Here is a 24,029-nt window from a genome sequence, read left to right as displayed (position 1 = left end):
TTAAGTGGACCTTCGAAATGTACTATAAAAATGCAATGATTTATGTTTAACATTCATCTCTATCGAAATGGTAAATAGGAACATAACGAGATAGTAAAATTTCATCTAAATTCACAAATAGTTATATCATCTCAAAAGAATTCAAGTCGATCGGTCCACATTTAAAGAAAGTTATTCGTATTTAAAAGGGTTGTACGAATTAATTAGTTTTTACACTGACTGTAGCTGTTTCTTTATTTATAATCATACCACTCTGCGGGCATCTTTCGGTGGCCTAGATGGAGCATGAGAGTGGATAATACGTAAAATTATGAACGATACACGCGGTTCCCGCGGTTCAAAATGCCTTGCGGAGAAGGAAGAATGTCACAGGAAGTAGCCGTGCAAGAACTTACGTACAGGACTTCCGTTATTAGTTGTAAACAAGAGGTGAAAGCGCATACGGTTAATTACGTTAGGACAAAAAGTGGCTTCATAGACACGGGGATGCTCGATAAAAGCATTGTTGCGACTCAACAATGCCACGCGAACGTCATCGCGCCCGCAATTATTTAATTACACGCGAGGACGTCGCTTTCGATCGTGAGGATTTACATAAAACGAGAGGGAAACTCACACTACCGCACATTACACTTTGTGACAATACTATAAGACACTATAATAAAAACATTAAAGTCTACGGTATAAAAAAGAATTTCTTCTTTTTCTAGTGTACTATGCGTTATAGTGAACAAAAATGTTCCGAGACTCCTTGAAAGGGGTGGTTCCTGACGTGATTTGAAGCGACAATTTCCTTCGCAAAAATGTCCGCCTCGGCTTTGTTAAGGAGTTATTAACGAAAAACAATGACCGATTAGAGCGCGGCCACGACGCGCGATGGCGGCCGCGGGGAGATCCGAGACAATTACACGCTGAAACAGGGAAAAATCGAGTAGCGGTTGACGAAGTGAGGATGGCAGGGGAAGGTACGACGTTTCCATATTAGGTGAAACGATATCGTTCGACACAAATTATGTCATACTATTTTCTTGCATACCAGCAACATCCATCTCAGGACCTTTCACTTGCGTTCAGTCGTTCGTCCTTACGAAATTTATCGCAACGTGAAAGTTTATTCTCCGTTTACGCATGAAGATTCGATTTCGTTCGCCTAGTAACTGTATTAGCAGTCACTAGTTCGCTAGCTCAGAAGTATAATATTAACACTAAACCTACCGAGCCTTAAAAGTAACTGTTGTCTTATAAAAATGGTGAGATTGAATTTATTTCGATTATATGCCGTTTGTTTTATACTACATGCTTTACTAAATATATTTACTTAATCATTTCCCACGAAAAAAAATTTGGAACCGGACATTTTGACCAGCGGTGGTAGGTTTAGTGTTAACGACGGTTCCTAAAATAGTCCTTTTTTCCTGACCCTTAAGTGGACTTTCAAGACGCATTTTAAAATTCTGATTTATGAAAAACGAAGCGGTTAGACACAAGTGCATGTGTATTTCGTTCTGCATATGCATGGGCGGTAGCAATATAATTGCGTAAGGGGATTAATAAAGATCCGTAAAGAGAGACGTCGAGATTACGAGAACATTTTAGTTAAAGTTCTCTTCCGCTCCGTTTCATGCGAACGAAACAATTTTTAATGAGATTCAAGGAAAGCCTTTTTTCCCATCCGCGGCGTTAAACCCCACAATACTTTTCACGAGTAACCGAGATGTCTCGTGTCTGATAACCATACGAACGCGAACGCGAACGCTCGCGTTCCCTTATGTAATAAACCTTTCTTAATCATAGAATAGCCGTTCTCCGATCGAGGAATTTCACCATTGAAGAGTTTTGAACGTTTCAGGATGCATTGTACCCGTAACCGAGATGTATGTGCCAAGCTGGCAAGGACTATACGACAGAGAACAGAGTGTCGGATGATTAATATCGCTATTTTGAATTTGTCGAAAGACTGTTTGATTTAATGAAGCATCGGGTTTAACCCTTTGCACTCGAGTGGTGACTCTGAAGCGCCACTAAAAATTGTTGTGGCATTATTTCAAAGAAATTACAAAAAATATTTGTTACATTACAAAATCTGTATTTAATAAATTGCTAAACATTTAAATATTATATGTGGAAATCGGATCAGTTTCGTATGAATAAAATGAAAATATTCTAGGACGGAAGAAAAATTTAGTTTCAGAATTAAAATAGCGCCGAGTGCAAAGGGTTAATATCTGCTGACTAACGCGTCGTTCACGAGTCACGAGCATTTATTGGAACAAATCGAACAACGACTATATGTATAAAAACGATTTATTATCGGAAGCGAGTGCCGAAAGTGTTTGTAGAACGGTACAATGCGGTTTTACGCACTCTCCGGAACGTTCTCGAACAAAAATTTATATTACGGGACGCTCGACCAACCGTTTCCATTTATCTGTCTGTGAAATAACACTTTAACTTATTTACCTTTCTTTAGGTACATTATACAGGTGTAATCGTTATACTTCTTGCTGCCTGTTTCGTTAATACACCGAAGAAAAGCTGTACAGTTTGATTATATAATTCGATCGAGATCTTAAGATACTCGTTATCTATTTTATAACGATTAAATGAATAATTAGTATGAAATAATTGTTTCACTCAGAGATTGAAAAAAAATGTGATATTTGATGAAGGTGCGAGATAAAAACGTTCTCGAACTTTCCAACTGACTGCAGATCTTTATGCGACATATTCTGAAACAATTGCAACAAGGAGTTAGATGATTCAAGAATTTTTTACGAGGATTTTTCGACTTCATCTACCTTTTTAAAGAACTTCTATCTGAGAGGTTAAACTATTTTAGAATCTAACGAATAAAACCATGTCAATATTTTATGCGTCCGAGCCATGGAAAGTTTGGTCAGTTTTTAACGTCCCCCGCTTTAGCGTGCCAATAATATCTGGAGCCGCTGTATTTGCAAAGAAGAGAAGCATCCTGGGGAATCGCGCGCGCGAACATTTGCCGGGCGCGAGCGGCGAGAAAAGACAGAAGTGGGTTTATTCTTCAGCGACGTTCACCGTCCTACCTGTTCGTCTCCCACCTGGTCTTCACGGCGGAACTCTTCCCCTGCTGGAAGAGTAAAACTCTCAGACGTTTTCCGATCTCCAACAGTTTCGGACTCCTCTTCTTCGTCAATGTGTGAACTTGTCAGGCCGCAGCACCGACGCGACGCGCGTCTTCGCCATTGTCTCGCTTGCTTTCTGGCTGTTTAATACGAGAAAACCAGCGCCGCGATTAAACTCCTTTTGCGCTTTCGCCGAACAAGTTGCCCCGCGCCGGTGTTTTCCCAGCCGAAAAAGAAATCCGAATTTTTTTCTTTTTTTCTTGCACGGTGACGACACTTTCGGACTTTCTATCGTCAGTATCTTAATTTTCTTTTTCGACGAATATTGTCGATCGTTTCGCTCGAAGACCATCGGGGGGAAGAAAAGGGGACACGACATTACAGTGCAATCGGAAGTTCGACAAAGAATATTTTTAAGACCGTTCGATAAACAAGAAGAGAAGAGCAGTGAGAGTTCGATGGTCCTGTGGTGAAGTTTCTAGAAACAGCGACGATAGGTGTACAAGCGAGTATTGATACAGTTTCGGGGCCAGCGTTTGTGACAATGAGACGGAACAACTTCCTCGGGTTCTTCTGGGTCGCCTTCGTCCTGCAGATCGCGGATGTCGCTGCTGATGCTGACCCGGCGATCCTGCCCGGAACTGATTTAACACATTTCCAACAGGTGAGAGAAACTCCGACTAACATTCTCCGCGTTTTCTTTCCCTTGGACACATCTCTATAAGTTTCTATTTATCGAAAATTTCAGTTCGGTGAGCCAAGAGAAAATGTTGGATTGAAAAATATTTTCATTTCATGTGTAGCGTGTCCTTTTTATTCTAATACTTAAATCGATGATATGTACGTGAATTATATCGTAGAACGTTTAAATTAGTAAAGGTAATAATAACATTTTAATAAATAAAATTCCTAAAATAAAATAGAATAAATGTTAAAATAAAAGTATCGAACCAATGTTCTCTAAAACGCGTTTTTACTTTCCAATTGTAGAACTGGCGTAGAGCCGACACTGTTTAGAAGAGAAAAATCTAGAACACACACTGTATACATTGCTTTATAAATATTTATATGCAGAAAAACGTAAACGTAATATGCTGTGTGAAATAAATACCACCGAAGATTCTGCAGATAATTTCTAAAAATATCACAAAGATAATTGTTTTTTCAATTTTCAAAGATATGTAATTCGTTTACATACCGTGAGCAAACAAAACTAATATTCAGTTGCCGATAAACATAGATTTTTATCATTTTCATTTGCTGGAAGCGTGTCCGTGCCCGTAATTAACAAAACTTCTTTAAAGGAACTAGCTGTCCTTTTTCCACGATCGTGTAATATTCCCTTCGAACGAATACAATGCGTGGGAGAATCACTTTCGAATTAGACACGTAGGAATTTCAAATACAAAAGTATCTCGGCGCAGAAATCGTCGAGATCGCGTTCGAGAAAGGAATGACTCTCCCTAGACGATTTGAATATCATTCTAGCAGAAAAATCTCGACGGAATTCGAACTAGAATAACGTTAGCGTGTCTTGCTCTAATCTCCGCGTCATAATTTCTACTATACGTGCAACATGTAATAGCAATGATTTGTAAACTTTAACATATCAACTTTATAAATATTACCGTTAAAGAGAGATAAAATACCGATACTTTTGCAACGAGTGGACTCCTTTCAGTTTCGATCGCGTTACTTGAAGCACTTTGCTTCTAACACACTGCTAATTAGCTATATCCGCCATTTTATTTCCGCTGGAGCGAAAATACCTTTCAAATATCAATTGCAATCAACGCAAAAAATACAAACAATTCGTGCTAGGTAATGTCGAAATATCTTTTATTGCGGTGGGTCGAACTAAACTTTAATCTTTTCACAAAAAAAAAAAAACAGAATAATGTAAATTCAATGTGTGCATTCCTTCGTAACTTCGAAACAATGAGAAATGTTATGAACGAATCAAAAATAAATCTTCACAGTAATAAGAATTTTATTACGCGGATTTTTAAAGTATGATGAACCACCAAATTTTCATATTACATAATAATAATTTGATCTCGATACTGAAACATTTAGTATCGAAAGTAATGTTACCTGAAAAATGTAGGAGTACCATCTAATGGCACAATGGCAAAATTAATAATCTCGCTATAATTATAAAATATGTAAAAAGATGATTTTACTTTCAAATTTTTGTATGGCGGAGAAATGTCTAGTGTTAAATATTCGCATCGGAGGTATTAATTGAGAATGTTGAAACGTCGTATACGTGCCCGGTTATGCGGATACGCGTAAATAGTGGCAACTTCGCGTATCGAAACTTTCGAAGAAATTTTGATCGCCGAGAGGTGTTCGCAATGGGGTATGCAGATTTCATGCAAATTATTCTACCTTCGCCTGACGTAATCAGGCCGTACACCATATATCCTTTTTCAAACTTCTGCTATCTTCCCCGGCAATCGTGTGCGAGTTTCACTACTAAATTCGTGGAAAAAAGTGCGGCAGCTGTTAATTCTGCTCGCTCTGTTAACTAGTGATGGGATGAAATTCGATAGTTACGAATACTCGAGGTTCACTTTCTTTTATGCAACACGCTTGGATCTGGAAAATAACTTCTAGCCGAATGATTATCGAAACGGAATTTTTGTCTATAGTAAACAGATTTGGCTGATTTTTAGAGTAAATTGGTGACATTTACCCAATAATTATCCAACTAGAAGCGAGAAATATTCGTATGATTTGCGTTCGTCAGCAAACGTAGAAGCATTTGCTCGGTTCCGAGGAGAAATCTAGCAATTCGTACGAGATGCTGCGAAGGAGATATGGAAAACCGATATCAGGCAGAACAAAGACAGACAGATAGGTATGTATCTAACGGCCCCGCTCTGCAGAAATTCGCGACAGAAAGCTGAAAGGGAGGTCAGAAGTCACTCTGTTAGTGGGTGAACATCTCGGCACTACTTTCATATGCTATCATTCACCTTCGAGCGCATCCGTATATCTCGTATCCGACACACGGTGAAACGTATTTTTACGATTAGCAACTGCGAGAAGAGAGAAAAGCGTCGTATCAATTAGATCGAACCCATTAATTGATTAATATGGATGCTACACTTCGGCAGATTTCGATGATTCTTGGAGGGTCTGATGAAATGCACCCCAGATGCTGTTTGGTGTGTCGAGGTATCACACCACACTTATCACTTTAACACTTATCACTAGACTGCGGATCTTTATGCAAAATAAAAAATATTTACATTGATTGCAAGATACAGAAGTGAAGTAAACATTTCTTTTTTCTTTTAACACGTTAACTGCCACATATCATTCCCAGAGATTCTTACAAAATCAGAATAATTTAATTAACTATAGGGAACCTGTACTATAGGGGATCCTGTTTTACCCCTTCGGATTCTAAAGATCTTAATAAAATTCGGTTTATCTGGAAATGTCACAATAAAAATGAATGTCTAAACCTAGTCAAAAATCACTGTCAGTGATATGTGACTGACATAGCAGTTAACGTGTTAATAATGTTAACAAGCTGACACCAACGCATTGATATTCTTGAATATTTCTAATCTCTTCATCGCTTCAAATTGCAACTACTCATTCTTCTCATAAACGCATAAAATCCGCAGTCCACTTATCACTTTAACACTTTAATACAAGATATTCGGTGGAAATTCGTACACGTCCTTGTGTTTGGTAGCACTGGAATTAGGCGCACGAAACTTAAACACGTCTTGGCTCGTTGACGGTCAGGCCGGAACCTCCACAAAAATGTTTTGATATGTACTTACGAAGGTTATGAATGAAATGATAATATCACTTCGTTTAAATTTTTCATTTCACTCACCTTTTTCCGACAAACATTAAAACTTAGATTATTTTTCGTTGGGTATAATTTAAATTTATTTCTGAAAAATGCAGAAGGCTCTGCTCTAATGGATTAGGATATTTTATGGAAATTGAAATTTATTAATGTAAATTCAGAGGTCCGGTCACAATAAGGAAGCGAAGAAATAAAGAAATCTTGATCAATATTTATCGTGGCTTTCACTTTATCCTGTTTTACATATTGCCATGTATACATATACGAGATGCAGACACAGATTCTTTTCTCTTTCTGCGCGTTTTAATTCGACATTTAATTCGTCATTTTGATGACGTCATAATTCTGGTATAAGGCAGTCTTATTTTCTATGATTACAATTTCATGCGAATAGCTTTCTTCCAAAAGGTATTATTTTAAATTAAACGCAACAGAAATAATGAGATTCAAATCAGATAAAAATCTTAATCAATTTTAATAAAAATGTGCAATGTTACAACTCGAATGGCGACTGTAAGGCGTCACTAAAAATTGCTGTATCATTATTCAAAATATTTTTTACATTACTAAATTTCTTTGTATTTAATGAATTACTAAACATTTCAGTATTGTACAAGTAAATTGCACCATGTTCGTACGTATAACATGAAAAAAAAATATATAGAAGGGAAATATTCTAGGTAGGAAGAAATGTTTCGTTTTTGGAGTTAAAATAGCTTCGAGTGCAAAGGGTTAAATATAAATAATAAGCTAAATAAGAGTACTATTTAAAACATTGATTTGTAAATGATTGCCAGCTTCGCCGAGGTTTGTTTTCTAATTGTCGTGCGACAATTTTCTCCAGAAAATCGATTAAATTTCTTTGAAACACGCCCGACGAGGAAGAGTTCCGTAGAGCCAGACGGTTAATTTCCAGTTTAATCGTGTTTAATTGCGGATGAAGGCGAGCCGTAGCAAAAACGATTAGAAAGACGAATGTGATCGAAGATCCTTTCACTCTCGTTTGGAACGAAGAATCGATGGGTCGTCGTCTCCGAAGCGAGAAGGGTAGGAGAGGAGAGGGAATAGAGAAGAGAGAAGAGCATGCCTGCCATGGAAACGGAAGTATTAGTGACATCCGCGGCGTAGCTTCCGGTTTTTCTTTCCCGATGGTTACGTGGCGGAGGCTCCTCGAGCAAACTTTCGATTTCACGGATACCATAGCGGCCGATAAAAAAAACGTCGTAAGAGAAATTGTTTGAAAACGCGATCCTTGCTCTCCGATGCCGCGCCACGCCGCGCCGGGAGAAACGACCACGGTAAACAACATTTTTTTTTAAACGTTTATCACCGTCTTCGTGAAAGTATTGCCCGGCATCCTGGTCGGCAGAACAGGTTGTAGCTTCTTCAACGCTGTTATCATTATATAAGTAGGCGTATGCTTAAAGTTTTCGTATCTTTTTTCCACTTTTACTTGTTAATTGTAATATATTACCCTCGGAGAAACATTATTCGATCATGCAATAATCTTTTGTTTTATCGTTTTATAAAATTGGAAACGAACAAAATTTTCAACCACGAATATTTGTTAGACCTTGTCAAATGATATTCTACGATTGTTCCTGTATGAATGCAATTCTTATAAACTGGAATAGCCGATGATACATAATTATTAGATAATTTATTACAAACTAAAAATTTCTTTCTTCTTTTAATTACTTTATTAAGCTGAAACCAATACGCTGATATCCCTAAATCTTTTTAATATGCCCACTGCTTTAAATTGTGGTTACCCAGTTTTGTCACAAATGCGTAAAATCCGCAGTCTAATAATTATCAATATTTTATCGTGGTTATAGTTTCTAATAGTTCTATCATAAAATGTTAATTATATTTTATTTGAGAAGCGATGCGTGGTCAGTTGAAAAATACTGCAAAAATGATTATCGATGCTGATGCATATAGTGCACAGTGCATAGCTAGCATGTTGCTTTCCTTGCTATAGGATAAATTATTCAGAGCGTGTCGAGAATGATTCTAAACTAGACCCTAGGTTATTTTAATTATTATGAACACATACTGCTCAAGAAACCATTAACCTTGTGTTATTGATGAAACGAAGTAAATTTTTTAATGAAAAAAATTGAAGTACCTTTTCGGCGAAGAAGGTGCACAAAAGATAAATAAAAGTTCGAAAACAAATTGAGCGAGCGAAAATAGAGATTGAATGATATTTGCAAAACTAATGTTGAAGCAAGAAATGTGTACTTTTTATGTTGCACGCGCGTTGTGTTCTTGTATATCGAATCAATGCGATCTTTAATTCTCTTTCTCGTTTCGCTAATATTTCTGAAAGTTGTGCGGGGTTTAGCTGTGTAGCTGAATGGTTAATGTTCCGATTCGATTCATCTTATTCGAGGACACGAAGTGAGATCAAGGCGAATATGCGGGAGAATAGAGGTGAAGGTGAAGAATGCTATGTGTTCTCTCACTTTCTCCAGAAATCTTCCCGAGTGTTGTATTCTAGCCAAAGACAAACTTTGCGTTCATTTCACAGCAAAATCGTAAACGAGTTGCGAGTCGATGTATGCGCTTATAAAAGATTTAAGCAAAAACGTCAACTAATTATAAATGTCCGCTGTCCCTATTTAGAATCACTTCAAAAATTATTTTTCATTCAATGATTCTCCAATATCTGCGGTACAATTTTTAATAGTGTCAACATATAGATTAAGAATATAATCTTACATTAACCGATTGCTTTTTACCAATTTTTATAAAAACGTACAATTACCGAGTTATTTGAAAAGTTAAGTTTTAAACTAATAAATAAATCTTTAATAGAGCAAAGAGGTAATACATTTTCTAGGATCTTTTCTTTCACGAAAATTATTTATTTAAGTTAAGTTCGAAGTGTATCTCTTTTATAAAACATTTGACTTTTGTCATTCATAATATATTTGTCTTGCATAACAATCTTCGGTAGTTGTCGTCCTATAGGAATATACGAGAATACAAAAATACATACAGGAAGACACTATTTTAACCTCTGACTTATGTGTTGGGAAGAGAAATTGATTAATAGTGCGATAAACTAGAAACAATGACTTTTACGTTCCGTTGCGCGACATAAAGTATCAACCGACTTCGATGAAATTATATTATATATTATTTTTTTCGTGTAATTCCTAGCAGTTGGAATTTTTAAAAAAGCTTAGGACGCCATTTAGCGAACCAATGCTTCTAATTACTCAGAAAAAATCGGGTCGTTTGGTACAATTTTTAAATTGTAAAGAAACCGGATACCTTACATATGTGAAATTGTAATTTGTCCTTGGTGCGTACGACATGTGAAAACCTGAACGAGCCATTTCCATTTTTCTAGACTGTCCTCGGAAGAGTTGACGAATCGGAACCTATCTCGTTAGTATGCACCTTTCACCTTGGGACCGTCCAGCTAACCGGTGCACTGAAATATGCATATTGCACAAAGTTCGTTAAACGGATACCACGTAATCCTCAATCGCGTGTTAGAACACTATGCAAATATCGCAAATGTTGCCGTGAAACGTCCACCGGTGTCTGTCAAGTTTACATACCGCTCGATGAAAAAGTATAATATCGTGTTAATCGTTGGTCAACTATATCGGTGTTTTGCTAACTATAGCGCCATTGGTGCACGTAGCACGTTCCTGAAACTTGACCGTACTCGGCGTGAGCAATGGGTACGATCTGTCGATCGATAATATCAATAATTATGATTTCAATAAGAAATAATCTCTAAGGTGGTGGGCATTGAGTCATGTTTCGCCCGATCAACAAGGTTAAGTGTCGTGGTACGAGGTTCAGTAGAAGGATTGGTGTTGTACGGGGACGAGTTTTACGGTGTTGTTCATGTCTTTTCTGGAAGAAAATAATCTCGATGGTTTGCTAATTCTCTCGTGTGTTAAGCAAAAACGATGAAAAGATTATTAACTTGTGAGAATTGTCTAAATAAACGTTTTCGTTCGCGAAGATGATTTGACCGGATAAAGCTTGAACATTTTGTACGTTGCTTCTCCATTGTTTTCGTAACAAAGCCGGATGCGTGTATTCGCAAACACTTCATCGCTGATTGTGAGCAATAGGTTATCGCAACGCGTCTTCTTCAGCATCCTCTCGAACAAATACAAGTGACTGGTTCCAGTTGGGTGAACCACCACCCTATACACTATACACGGTGATACGGTTATGATGATATAATCTACACTTCTCTTGACCGGATTCCAACAATATGTGGAGGCTCCCCATCCCCATACCTACGAAGGTGAATCTGGTCAAAGACTCACGTTGCAGGTCGTCCTTTCACTACAAACTACAACCGAACGATCTCGCGTATCTGATCGAAAGTAAAAACGATCAACTGGTAAGGATTACTTTCTACCTAAATAAAGAATAAAGGATAAAAAGGGGAAGAGGCTTTCAACGGCGACGATTGCCTCCGTTGTATCTGCTCACAATTATTTGCTAGCGTCGCGACGCTACAATAGATCATAAATATATACGCTACTACCATAACCAAATGATCGTAGTAAGAACGGTCACTGACCAAATGACCAAAATCAAAAGTATATTTTCTTCGGGATTGTCTAGCCCTCGATTTTTGTCAGCTTTCATATTTCATAGACTGTTTTATCGAGTGACCAAAATACAAAAAACGCGTCGTTCAGTCTCGCAATCGCTTGTCAACAGTTAGTACGATTTGGTGAATATCTGTATTTCAGCGCTCTCACGTTCCAGAAATCATTTCTCGGACGAAGTTAGATCTAAATTGGGCATTAGATTAGTTCGGAGTACGCAACGAAATAATAGATTCGAAGCGATGAATCACTTCGGACGCTGTCAAGCGTTGATTACTTTAACACTCAATTAGCCGCTTGTGAATCGTTATGCGAGCTCTTAAGTGATTTCTTCTTCATCCGCAGTCGCACTTTAAAGAATTGCTTCATTTGATCAAGCGGTGAGCAAGCGTTATAGTTGGAGATTTCCAATTTTTTTAAACATGTTCGCCTAATCCGAAGAACCTGAAAAAAATACACATTAATAATCACAATGAGACACAACTAACATAATAATATAAACGTGGTACTCTGGAAACTTCAATATAAAATCGGCAGTTTTATGCTTCCGGATTTGTTAAAAAGTCGATTTTTAAAATAAAAAGTCGACTAACATTTTTAACATTAAACCTACCGACGCTTCTTGTATACCTATTCCTATCGTGCGTGGTAAAATGACCGGCCCTAATATAATTAAACGTAGATGATAGTCAATTTGTTGCCGAAATTAGTAGATGAACAACTTCCATAAAATGACGATACAAAATTGTTTTCATATAATTTCGATTTACAAAATTGTACTGTGTCAATTGTACTGTGATAGGTTTAGTAAATATTCAAGCTATATTTTGTTTAGCAATCAAAAGTTACGGTCGTCCAGCAATTTGTACTTCTACTGAATATGGACGCCACTAAAATTGGCAGGTAAACTTCTTGCGATAAAGTTGATGGCGGGACCATCGGGGAAGTTCCGGTTTCCGGTTAAAACCCGATCGGCAATATTAGGAACCGTTTCCTTTTACGAAATTCATAATCCGTGAATTATGTACCGCCGAAGTGTTCGCAACGACACCACGAATAACGAGGCTCCATTAAAGCACAGAGAAAGTCGGTAATATTTTAAAACCGAACGAACCATCTGTTCCTCTTCCCACGACTTTCGAAACTAGCGTCACTTCCTGATTAATTTCAAACCACGTCTTACGTGGAAAACTGGCAGTTTTAGGTAACGGTACTCTGGGTATTGTTTTTATCAATTTTTGCACGTTGCAGTTCTAACGTGCTTCCGAAGAATCCACAATTCTATATCAATTAGCACGGAGAGATTAAGGTAACGCTTGAAAAGTTTCGCAATAGCGAAAAAGCATTCCGTAAATTCCAAAATTAATGCGGAATCTAGGAAGCTAGGTCGCTACAGATTTCCCTTCTGTGTAAAAAGGATTCACGCCGAACGTCAATAAAAACCGGAATTTATATTATTCCCTGCAATTATTTCAACGTGGAGTAAGTAATTGAAAAAGTACGCGAAGAAATCCAGCAACCGACGGCATAAATAATGCAGCTTTTCCCCTTATGCAATTGTAACGAATGATTAAACTTGATGAAAAGTTCGAAAATAATTACAGTATCCATCGAGGGTAGTATAATCGATGGTTATCAGATGTTTCCTAAACTCTCGCTAGGTATTAGCGGTAAATAGGCGCTCATTAAAGTTTCGTTCCATTAAGACAACCGTAATAACGGTATTAAAGCAAATGATAAAACATTTCGATTACATAAACCAAATTGGGAAAGAATTTAACGATGTTTCCGGCCATTAAACTTTAATGGCGTCTCTAATAAATTCGTAGTTGCATTAACTATATAAAATTGGCCTACCATGTTTATTTTTAATACCCTACGAACAGCAGAGCGTGCGATCGAGAACTAATTGTTATGAGTCCCTTTCGCCTTTTGTATACTTTCACTTGCAAATAAGATATCATTCGGTAACGCGATTCAATTCCTAGTTGCAATATCTATGTTTTCAGACTTTCATTAATCTTTCCCTATAATATAACAGTGAGATATTAGAGCTGCTGAATGTAAGAGGGGCAATTTATCAACAGAACAAAGACTCCCATACACTCGAGAAAACTCTGTACAAAGTATACATTGCGTAAGAAACTGGAAGATTATTAAATTCTTCTCCGTGCAGGATCGTTAAACTAACGATTAACTACTGTACATAGATGGGTATTAAAATCTGAAACGCAAAGGATTCGTTAGAGTAAATTGAAGGAGCTTTCGTCACGCTCCACCGTCAATTGTGAAATTATAAATCAATATGTCTCGACAAACTTAATGTACCATATCAAAATAGCATTACTTTTAATTAAGAAAATCACTAATTGTACACAATGTAGATTCTGTGTCTTACAATTAACCCTTTGTACTCGAAGCTATTTTAACTCCAAAATGAAACATTTCTTCCGACCTCGAATATTCCCCTTCTATATATTTTTGTTCATGTTGTAGATACGAAAATGGTGCAATTTACTCATACAATATTGAAATGTTTAGTAATTTATTAATACACTGCGGATTTTATACATTTATGACAAAAATTAGTAGGTGTAATTTTAAGTAGCACAAATATTAGAAAAATTTAAACATAATAAGAAAGAAAATCAATTTTTATTTGACTTCAGTTCGTTGCAATTTAGGTAAAAAATTTTTATTTTGCTTAAAGATCCGCAGTCTATTTATTAAATACAAACAAATTTAATAATGTAAAAAATATTTTGAATGATGATGCAACAATTTTTAGTGACGCCATACAGTCGCCATTCGAGTGCTAAGGGTTAATTCAAACAATTTTTATTTACGATCGACGTGGCACTCGAGGTGTTAATGATAATGGTAAACATTTTGACGATTAATAGAACACCGTTGTAATATTTTTTTTTAAATAAAACTTCGATTTTCTCTAAAATTATAACCGATTTCCACGCCTAATAAATGTTGCGATATAAAACTGTAGCTCCAAAGGAATCCAGCGAGCTGGTTTGGAATTCGTGTAAGCATACTGCTGATCTCTCGCCCAGCTGTTAATCTAGCTAAAATATTTCATGATTCCACCGTAGAATGCAAGAATAATGGTTCCGTGGCCGTTAGAAATTTTCCGCGAAAGAGAACGAAAGCGAAAGGTGGCAAAAATCGTCTGTCTGGTTGAATGCTAGGAGCTCTATAGTTTGCGGAGCGTAAAAGTGAAGGAACACCCGTTATATAACGGGAACTGCAGTGCAGAGCACCGAGCCGCGCGTCTTGGCGATTGCGATGAATGCACGTTTGATCGTGCATGCCGATGTCCGATTACGCAACTGTCTGTATAATAAGGGTACCGCCAATATAGTTTCCACCAACATACACATGAACTCGAGGATACACAAAAATATATATATATATATATATATAAAGCGGAAGAGCTTGTTTGGTAATGAATAGACAGCGGATCTTTGCGTAAAATAAAAATCTGCCTGAACTGCAACAAACTGGAGTGAAATGAAAATTAAATTTTTGTCTTAATATGTTTAATAGGTTAAAAATAACATGACAGTATTTTTAAATTCTTCTAATGTTTTTACTGTTTTCAACTACACCTACTCATTTTTGTCATAAATGCGTAAAATCCGCTGTCTAGTAATGAAATTCGAAAGTGAAAAGAGCCCGTATAATTTGCTGTTTTGTAGCCTTGGTAGAAAATATGTATTTTATTGTAATTGTTTTTAGAATTGATAGAGATATTGAGAAATTGTTTTATTAAAATTTTGATCGCTACGTCACCTATAATCCGGGTCACGGGATTATTTGACCAGAATTGGAAATTCATTTGTACTCTCGAGCCGGACGCGAGATACTTGTTACGAGCATTGCGCGGATCGTTGAAACGAAAGAGATAGCCAGCCGCGCCTTGAATAAACGGTCAACTTTTCACATCAGCTGTGGGAAACCAGTGGCCAACGATCGTCAGTCTGGCCTCGCGGCTTAATTACGTCAGGGAATGCGATAGATGGGGAATAGCTGCCGCGCTAGAAGTTACATTTCTCCGTGGAACTCTGATCCGTGGACTTTCGTTACCTGTCGTTGGGAATCGATTAACCAACCAACCTTGTACGCGCGTGCAATCAATCTGAAGCTTTTAGAGACAAAACATAAATTATAAAGGGTGTACCAAAATGACCTGACATTTTAAATTGCGCGTCATTTTTTTTTTGTGACGAACATAGAGTATTAATCTTTGACAACTGGCATCAGGAAGTATTGAGGTTTAGTCATGGAGAATGCATAGAAATTGTGAAAATTCACTATGTAAATGGTGAAGACTTTGCAGAGACGGTTCGAAAAGTCCGTTTTAAAAGAAAAATCTGCCGCGGCGATGTGAATTGGCCACCAAGATCGTGCGATTTGACGCCATTGGACTTTTTTCTTTGGGGTTTTCTGAAAGGAAAAGCGTATGCCAATGATCCACAGACCATTCCTCAGCTCAAGGAAGCAATTGTACGCAGCATTACGGAAATTAGTCCGCAATTATGCCAAACTGTTATCGAAAATTTCGTCAAAATGTGAACGTTTGCAAACAGGAACGAGGCGGCCATTTATCAGATATTGTGTTCCACACATAACCTCCATGTTTGTACGTTATTTTAAAATAAAAACATTCATAACTTAAACAAAAATACGTTTTATTAATAAATCAAAAAGTCAGATCATTTTGCGACATCCTTTACAATAATGGTAAAAAACAAAGAAAACAAACAAACTAAAACGTAAGTTATACGTCGAACAATCAGTAATGGTAGATTAGATAATTATTGTAGGAAAAATCTGACGAGCCGTTCGCGACCGTGAGTTAATGATTAACTTTGCTCGAGAAAGAGAGAGAGAGAGAGAAAAACCGTCCGAAGCAATTAAGATCGTCGTAATTAACCGAGGCATTGTTCTTTCTCCCTTCTCAATCTGGAGTCTACGCCGAGGCTGTGAGACAATCTCTTCGGATTCGAGAAAGTCTAACTGCTCGCGGTTTTCATTTCACAGCGTCTTCGAATAATAATTCGTTCGACGACCTCGAATTTCAATTAAAACCTGCTAACACGGTGCCTATACAGTACAGTACTACAGTTATTCGAATATATTAAAACAGTGTAACTTATTTTCAAATCGGACTCACATATTGTCAGTGATTTGTAACAAGAAATATTGGAACGTTGCTAAATTTACATTTGTACATAGTTTTGTGAACGCAAAATATTTGGCCGACAAAAATTTGTTACGATGATCAAATATATAAAAATTTCAGAGTCGACCGTCCCTCGACGCAAGACCGCGTCTCTCGGTATCGCAACAGGCCCAGATTCTGAGCGACGTGCAACAGCATCAACAACGTTATCGTCGGCCTCAACAGGATCCCCCTGGTTCGTTCTCGTCTCTCTCGAAATACAAAGTAGACCGCGCGAAGCAGCAGCAGATCCAACAGTTGTTGCAACAACAGCAACAAGTACAGCAACTGATACAACAACAGCAGCAGAAAATAGCGCAACAGCTAAACACCGCTAACTACCTTGGAAACTCGCAGCCACAATTTCCGCCTGAACCGCCGAAACAATTCCAGCAACAATTCGGCAGCCAGTTCCCGGGCACCAACAAACAATTCCAGAATCTTCAGCAGGACCTGTCTCAGCCGCTTTTCAGTGATCAACAAACCGTTCAGCTGCAAGAGTATCTGGAGAAGCAACGGGAGCTAGAATTGCTACAGAAACAAAGACAGCAATTGTTGCTGGAACAACAGGAGCTGCGAAAGCAACAGGAGCTTCTGAGGCTTCAACAGCTACAGAAGCTGACGTCGACGACTCCAGCGCCTGTTCCCGTGACATCGCCCAGCACGATCTCCGTCAGCACCACTGCGTCCCCGGTTCTGGTGTCCCTGCCAACCGCAAGGAAGATCACGCCATCGGAGACAGAACTGTTCCTCAAGGCCATCGCTACCCACCAGAAGAAGTTTTCCACGACAACGCCCATCCCAACTTCCCTGGCAACCACCACCAAAGCACCGTTCGTTACGACTATCGCCCCTAGTAGAACGCCATCGACGAAGGTGTCATCGTCCAGCATCCCGGAGAACCTTTTGAGTCTGATCCAGGAGCAGGAGAGTCGACTCATTCAACAAGGAAAACCCAAACCCCAGATCAAGGTTATCTATCAGACCGAAAAACCAACGACGGAGAGGTCTGCAAGTACAAAAAGCAGATCCTCTTTGAATTTGGAGAGAGACGTCCTGCTGAAGCAGCTGAAGCAGGCTTTGGCACAGTCCGTGGACGACGACGCGAGGAACGTCACCACGAGGGACATTCTGCTTCCCAATGGGAAGAAGATTCAGCTGATCGACGCACCGGGTGGCCTGTCCACGGCCGTTTCAGCTCAGACCTCGAACTTATCGACAACTTTGGCTACCTCGACAACCACCATCAAACCCCCGAAAGCTATCCTCGAAGAGCTGACGAAGGGCGTGCTTCCTCCCGGCGCAGATTTCGAAGTGATCAGACAGAAAAGCGACGGGAAACTGGAGGAGATCGGGAAAGCACCGATTCAGAGTTTGCCGGCTAAGAAGGTCACCTTCGTAGTGTTGGAGGAGCAACCGGATGGTAGCTATAAAGTCCAAGGTGTGAAAGGAAACGCTGAGAAAGAGGGAAGCGACGTCGACTCGATCGTCGAGAAAATAAAGAAAGGCGAACTGAAATTACCACCGAGCTCCGTGAACCCAGTCACGCCGAGCCAGAATCTTAGATCGACATTGGACGACCTGCCTCCGACCAGACAAAGCACCGTCACGCATTACACCACCGGCTCTACGACCTCCCGGCCAACCACTACCAGATCTACCTCTGTTTCGTCCAGATACACGGAGAGGTAATATTCTTTAACTGATATGAAAAGTATTCGCCGTCCCCTCCCCTTCCTGAACGATTTAACTAAAAAGGAATGAAGTCGCATACATACAGGGTGTTCGACTACAGGTGAGAGAAAATTTAAGGGGTGGTTATCCATGACAATATAAGACTAAAATGAAGAGTAAAACAATTGTGATTTCGGCTTCATTTTGTAGTTATTAGCAATTTAAAACCCGCCTAAAATGCTGCAACCCGGCCAACAGAGGTGTACGTTGCGTACATCAGAGGCGCGCGCGACAGTCGCGTATCAAGTGACAGATACTCCGCGTGCCTCGAAAGAAGTCACCTGAGTCAGGTGACCTGACAAGAATTATTGACTAAAGTGTGTGGCGTCAAAGCCTAATCATTGGGTGCCAGCGAGGAACCCTTTTCATAGATGACTGTCGCGCGCCTTTACAACGTAAGCAACGTACACCTCTGTTGGCCGGGTTGCCGCATCTCAGGCGGATTTTTAATCGATAATAACTGAAAACTGAAGCCGAAATTGGAATTTTTTCATTCTTCAGTTTCGTCTTATGTTGTCTTGGAGAAACACCCCTTAAATTTTCGCCTAGCTGTAGTCGAACGCTGATGCCGTTTAAAAGAAAAACGATATTGACGTCAACAGACCCACGGAATACTTCCCGCAAGTGACCATTTCCCCGAACTCGGTGTCCACGACCGACAAATACCTGTCGTCGGCTTCGAGCGTGACCGGTCACGTGTTCAATTCTCTGAACACGGTATCGACTACCCCGAGATCGTCAACGGTGGACCAAGAGAGCCGCGTGACAGCGAAATATCCGACCGTGACGAGGAGCCACTTCATCCCAACCATGGCTCCGGTCAATGAGATCATTACAACAACGCCGCCCCCGGCGCAGACGACTTTCCCGCATCATTCGACCAATTCTTACATTCACTTTACCGTTCGGCCATCCAGCGAAACTTCTCTGACGGCGAAGCCGATTTCTACTACCGGTAGACCGGCGACCACCTTACATAACGATAATACCATTTACCAAGAGGACTTCGAAAGGTACACGGTGTCCCCTCCGACGGAATCGCCATCCACCAAGAGCCAGGCACAGGAAGGTTTGGCCACGCTACTGAAGCGGGAAGGGCTGTTCGCGATGACTAAATACCTGAGGCAGTCAGGGCTCGACAGCGTGTTGAACGAAACAGGTGAGTAACCGGTGCGATTCGAACGATAACCCTAACCGTGTTCGGTACTCGGAACCGTAGAATATCCCGTCTAATCTTTGACATAATTTCGTGAAATCGCTAAAATTCTTACTGATTCGAATCTTGTGTACGTTCGATTGAAAAATATGTATACAGTGATTTCTCTGTATATGTCGCCAAGGTGTGGATGATAAACGTCGCGGCATTGTCCCCACTACCGCGGGGTATACCCCGTGAGGGGCTGCAAAGCTTGAGAGTCCTCGGTAAACATAACACGGCTCGGGTATGTCTCCTGGACAATACACGACGCTGGCAAGACCCGTGTTGTTGACATATACCGAGAATTCACTGTATAGTGCGTAGCGGGATACGCTTATGGCAGCTGAATTTAATTCTTCACACGACTGCTAGTCACTTCCCACCAGTTGGTTTTAGTCATGCAACATTCATTGGAAAAATGTTCTCACGGATAACCGACGGTTTCGACACGGTTGCCTCTTCGTAGGAACAATGATGGCCGTTTCTCGTTATCCGACACTTTTGCGTTACAAAAGCGACGTAATTACGCGTGGTAATTATCGACGGTTACCTTAATTGATCTATATAATTCATCGATTGTATCCTGTGCAATTTATAAGTCAATCACTGGTCCTGCCATTGCGCATCATTGAGACGGGTCCACTGGCGTTCAATTAGACTTCTATTCAACAGTCAGTTACAACGAGAACAATGGGATCGAGAGCAAATTGATGTTCGACATTCCATTACATTTATTTACTAGGTTTCAGTGGACCGTCGTTTACCTTGTTCCTACTTTCGTTTGAAACATTTTTCGATGTCATCAATCATTCCAGAAATATTCATAACGTTAATGTTTTACGATGTATAACGTTGTAGGGCCGTACACACTGTTCGTGCCAACAGACAAAGCCTTCAGGACGCTGTTAGTGCAACTTGGCGGTCCAGAAAAGGCGGAACAGAAATTCCGTGATAATCCACGACTTCTCAGTGGAGTATGCGCAACCAAGTTTTCAAACAAATCACATACAATATAAACCTCGATAATAGGTATATATAAAAAAAAATATAAAATCATTTTTACTACAGCTCCTTCTGCATCACGTGATACCAGGAGGCTTCAGGATCGACTCTTTGCAAGACGAAATGACTGGCGTCAGCTTAGCTGGAACACAACTTAGGGTGAACGAATACGCGATGCAAGATCACGAGTGGAACGACGTAAAGGTATTTCGAATTATCATTTAATAGGAATTTCCAGTACATGTGCTGTAATACGAATAGCGCATTAGCATAAATTGCTAATTAGATCGTTGACACGGTCTAAAAAAGGCATGCGTGTCTACCTATAAAACGAGCGATTCATGATCGATACTGTATATTGATTTACCTTCTATCGACACAATCGTTTCGATCTAATTCGTTGACCTTCTAGAACGCAACAGAAACATTCCATTCACTAGTAAATAATGTATGATCGAACTTTTTAAGGAAAGAATCGTTCGTTCCACTTACACGTTAAATGTTATGAACGCATCGATTTTTTTTTTATCCGCAATACAATCTCCCATGGACTACACGTATTAAGAAGTTTTTAACGACATACGAATCGTCAGAACATCCTGAGAGACTTTCATTTATTTAGCTGTTATAATTTTTGTTATATTTATCCAAACAGTTGACAACGATAAATGGAGCAAAAGTGGCGCCGAATAAACGCGACATCGAAATCCCACAAGGTATCGCCCATGCTGTCGACAGAGTAATGTTTCCACTTCCGGTTGGCGATTTGGTGCAGACATTGCAAGCTGATCGCGAGAGAAGGTTTACTACTTTCTTGAAAATGCTTTACATTTCTGGCCTTCAAGATACTTTAGCAGGTAAAACATTAACTTACTGTTACGGTGCAAAAACAATTGTGGTTTTGAACTATCTGCTTGTTCGACTAACCATTGTTTTCTGGAGGTGTTGAAAAAGACAAATCTGAGGAAAACTGATGTTTCAGGGCCGAAAACATTTACTATTTTCGCCCCGACGGACTCCGCTTTCGATGCAGCAACCTCGAAAGAGGGAGGCCCGATTTGGACGGAAGAAGATGGACCGGAAGCGGCTAAGACAATTATTACGAGACATATTTTACCGTCCACCTTGTACACAGCGGGGATGAGGTACTATTTGCAGAAAGACACTCTTCGTCCTCAATCGCCTGTCCATATTCACAAAAATGGAGGTAAATACATTTATTCCCAACAATCGATGAAGATTAACACATTCATCGTGATTTTTGCTGAATAGTTTTTTCGCAGTTACAATATCTTCTTAATGCGATAGAATATTGCCTTTATCAAATATCGTTGCGTTTTGACGAAGTAAATGAAACACTATCGGCTCGTTACAGTTTACAATTATATCATTTTGGAGAAATATATGACACAATTAGAAAAATTTCCTTTTCGTAAGAACTACCAATTAGCACGCGTGTCTTGAAAAGTCGGCGTCCTAATGACCCATTTGCTCGCGAAGCAGTGATAATTAACGCTCCCTTTCATGCTATGCCACGTGAAATCGCGTAAGATTTGACACCGTTATTACCGATACGTTTCAAATTGATAGCAATTATCGACAGCAAAGGGAAACTAAGTCGCCGTAAATCATTAATCGATCAACGACGCGTTCTGTAACATTAATTTGAGCTTTATCGAAGTATAGAAGTTTTTTCTAATTGTAAATCGTAAGGCGTAACAAATGATATTTTTTTAACACCTTCCCTTCGCAACGAGAAAACAGTTAAATATTGCATTTGTTTCGTGTCGCAGGTCGGGTAAAGGTGAACGAAGCGAATGTTATAACACATAATGTTCCAGCAACAAATGGAGTTTTACACGCAATCGACGGCGTACTATAAATGCGTGCGGTATCATCTAGACGCTGTGTTTTGAAAAATCGAAAACTATCTTGCAATCAGTCGCAAATCGATCGAAGTATTCTCTCAGCTCTCTACGACAATCTTCAGCTTCGTTTAATTTATCGGTACGTGCGTTTATGCGAAATTTTGTTGTATCAAATCTCTTACTCTGTCGCTCGCACAACGAGGATAAACTTGTAAATTATAGTTTAAAATTTCTTTAGCAGTAAGGTAAAATCATTACAAGTACATATTATGAAAATGATTAAATGCTAAGTTCTCGAATCATTATTTCATAGTTGTATCGAAAATTTTATGTTTTGCGTGAAGCAATTAGGAAATTACGATCTCGTGGTCTAAATTGATAAACAAAAAAAAAGTCTCTTCGTATTATTTATATGATTACCAGAGTACTTTACCTATGGAAATCATTGTTCTTTGAAATGACACACGCATTCGTAAAAGAAAGGAGAAGTTTCTGCGACAAGTTCAGCAACTAATAAACACGATTTGCCATAGATGTAGCTAAAATTAAACGAGGAAAGGATAATGAGACATTTTATGAGGTGTTCACGTAGAAGTACCTACTATAATTGGCCGAAGAAAAAATCATTTTCCAAGAAGACCGTCTTTTGCCACTTTCTCCTATTTAGGGTAAATGACTGCTATAAAGAATGAACTTTACGAAACACCAATTATAATTTCTTATAAGATATTTATTAACTGGCGAATATTCTTTCTTCGGTTAAATTGTAACTTGTGCAACGTAGACGTATACACACTCGCTCGTGTACTTCCGACCACGCAAATGCGAAAAATAAATTATTATTGTATAGAGTAATAATGTAATACCATGAGTAGTATTATTGGAATGTGTATTATTTTATAAATAAATGTACAGTACGTTTTTCATAAGCCTTTGTTCCTTTCTTTATTATCATTTTAGTTCTATTTTTTTTTTATTTTGTATCTCAACAAATTCGATTTAGTGTACAAAATATATTATAACAAAAACTAAATTTGGAAAATGTTGCGGGAATTCCATGCCCGGCGGGCAGCAGTGCCCCTGCGGGCATCCCGTGCCCGGGATCTTAATCTTGAATTTTTTTCATATATTTAGCTACAGTTATTATTAATTAAAAAATATTTTCAATGTGTCAATTGTCATTGAGTGGAGTACGGCTGATCTGTCTTCCCGTTTCTAGACCCGTACCCAAGCCCGTAACGAATTCTTACTAAATAAATAAAAAAAGGCAGTGTCCCACTCGATCGTAGCACAGACATAGACATGATGTCTAGACAATTCTAGAAAAATATAATATTAAGTTTCCTACATTCCAATTTAAATAAGATAAGTTAATTTTTAAAGTAAGTTAAATTACAATCAAAGTAAACACTTTTTTCTATACGCATAACTCCACACAATCAAATTGCACAAAAATT

The 24,029-nt window shown here is 38.8% G+C and overlaps 1 protein-coding gene across 1 annotated transcript; it reads left to right on the top strand.

Annotated features, from left to right (window-relative positions):
• The first annotated feature begins 3,149 nt into the window (after window positions 1-3,149).
• LOC143354216 (uncharacterized) lies at window positions 3,150-22,771 on the top strand. Its single transcript, XM_076788116.1, has 8 exons — window positions 3,150-3,765; window positions 16,852-18,458; window positions 19,107-19,663; window positions 20,561-20,676; window positions 20,771-20,908; window positions 21,360-21,561; window positions 21,687-21,911; window positions 22,498-22,771. The coding sequence occupies exons 1-8, from the start codon at window positions 3,646-3,648 to the stop codon at window positions 22,584-22,586; spliced, it is 3,054 nt and encodes a 1,017-aa protein (XP_076644231.1). The 5' UTR covers window positions 3,150-3,645; the 3' UTR covers window positions 22,587-22,771.
• Window positions 22,772-24,029: the final 1,258 nt, after the last annotated feature.

The sequence above is a fragment of the Halictus rubicundus genome, chromosome 5 (assembly GCF_050948215.1).
Source record: "Halictus rubicundus isolate RS-2024b chromosome 5, iyHalRubi1_principal, whole genome shotgun sequence".
Taxonomy (NCBI): domain Eukaryota; kingdom Metazoa; phylum Arthropoda; class Insecta; order Hymenoptera; family Halictidae; genus Halictus; species Halictus rubicundus.
Note: the sequence above shows the minus strand (reverse complement) of the source record. Positions and strands in the feature narration are given on the sequence as shown.

What these genes read in the sequence shown, in the direction of transcription:
- LOC143354216 (XM_076788116.1), top strand. Translation starts at nt 3,646, where the DNA reads ATGAGACGGAACAACTTCCTCGGGTTCTTCTGGGTCGCCTTCGTCCTG. An exon ending in ATCCACGACTTCTCAGTGGA is followed by an intron (nt 20,677 to 20,770) that starts GTATGCGCAACC and finishes TTTTTACTACAG; the next exon opens with CTCCTTCTGCATCACGTGAT. An exon ending in CCTTCAAGATACTTTAGCAG is followed by an intron (nt 21,562 to 21,686) that starts GTAAAACATTAA and finishes CTGATGTTTCAG; the next exon opens with GGCCGAAAACATTTACTATT.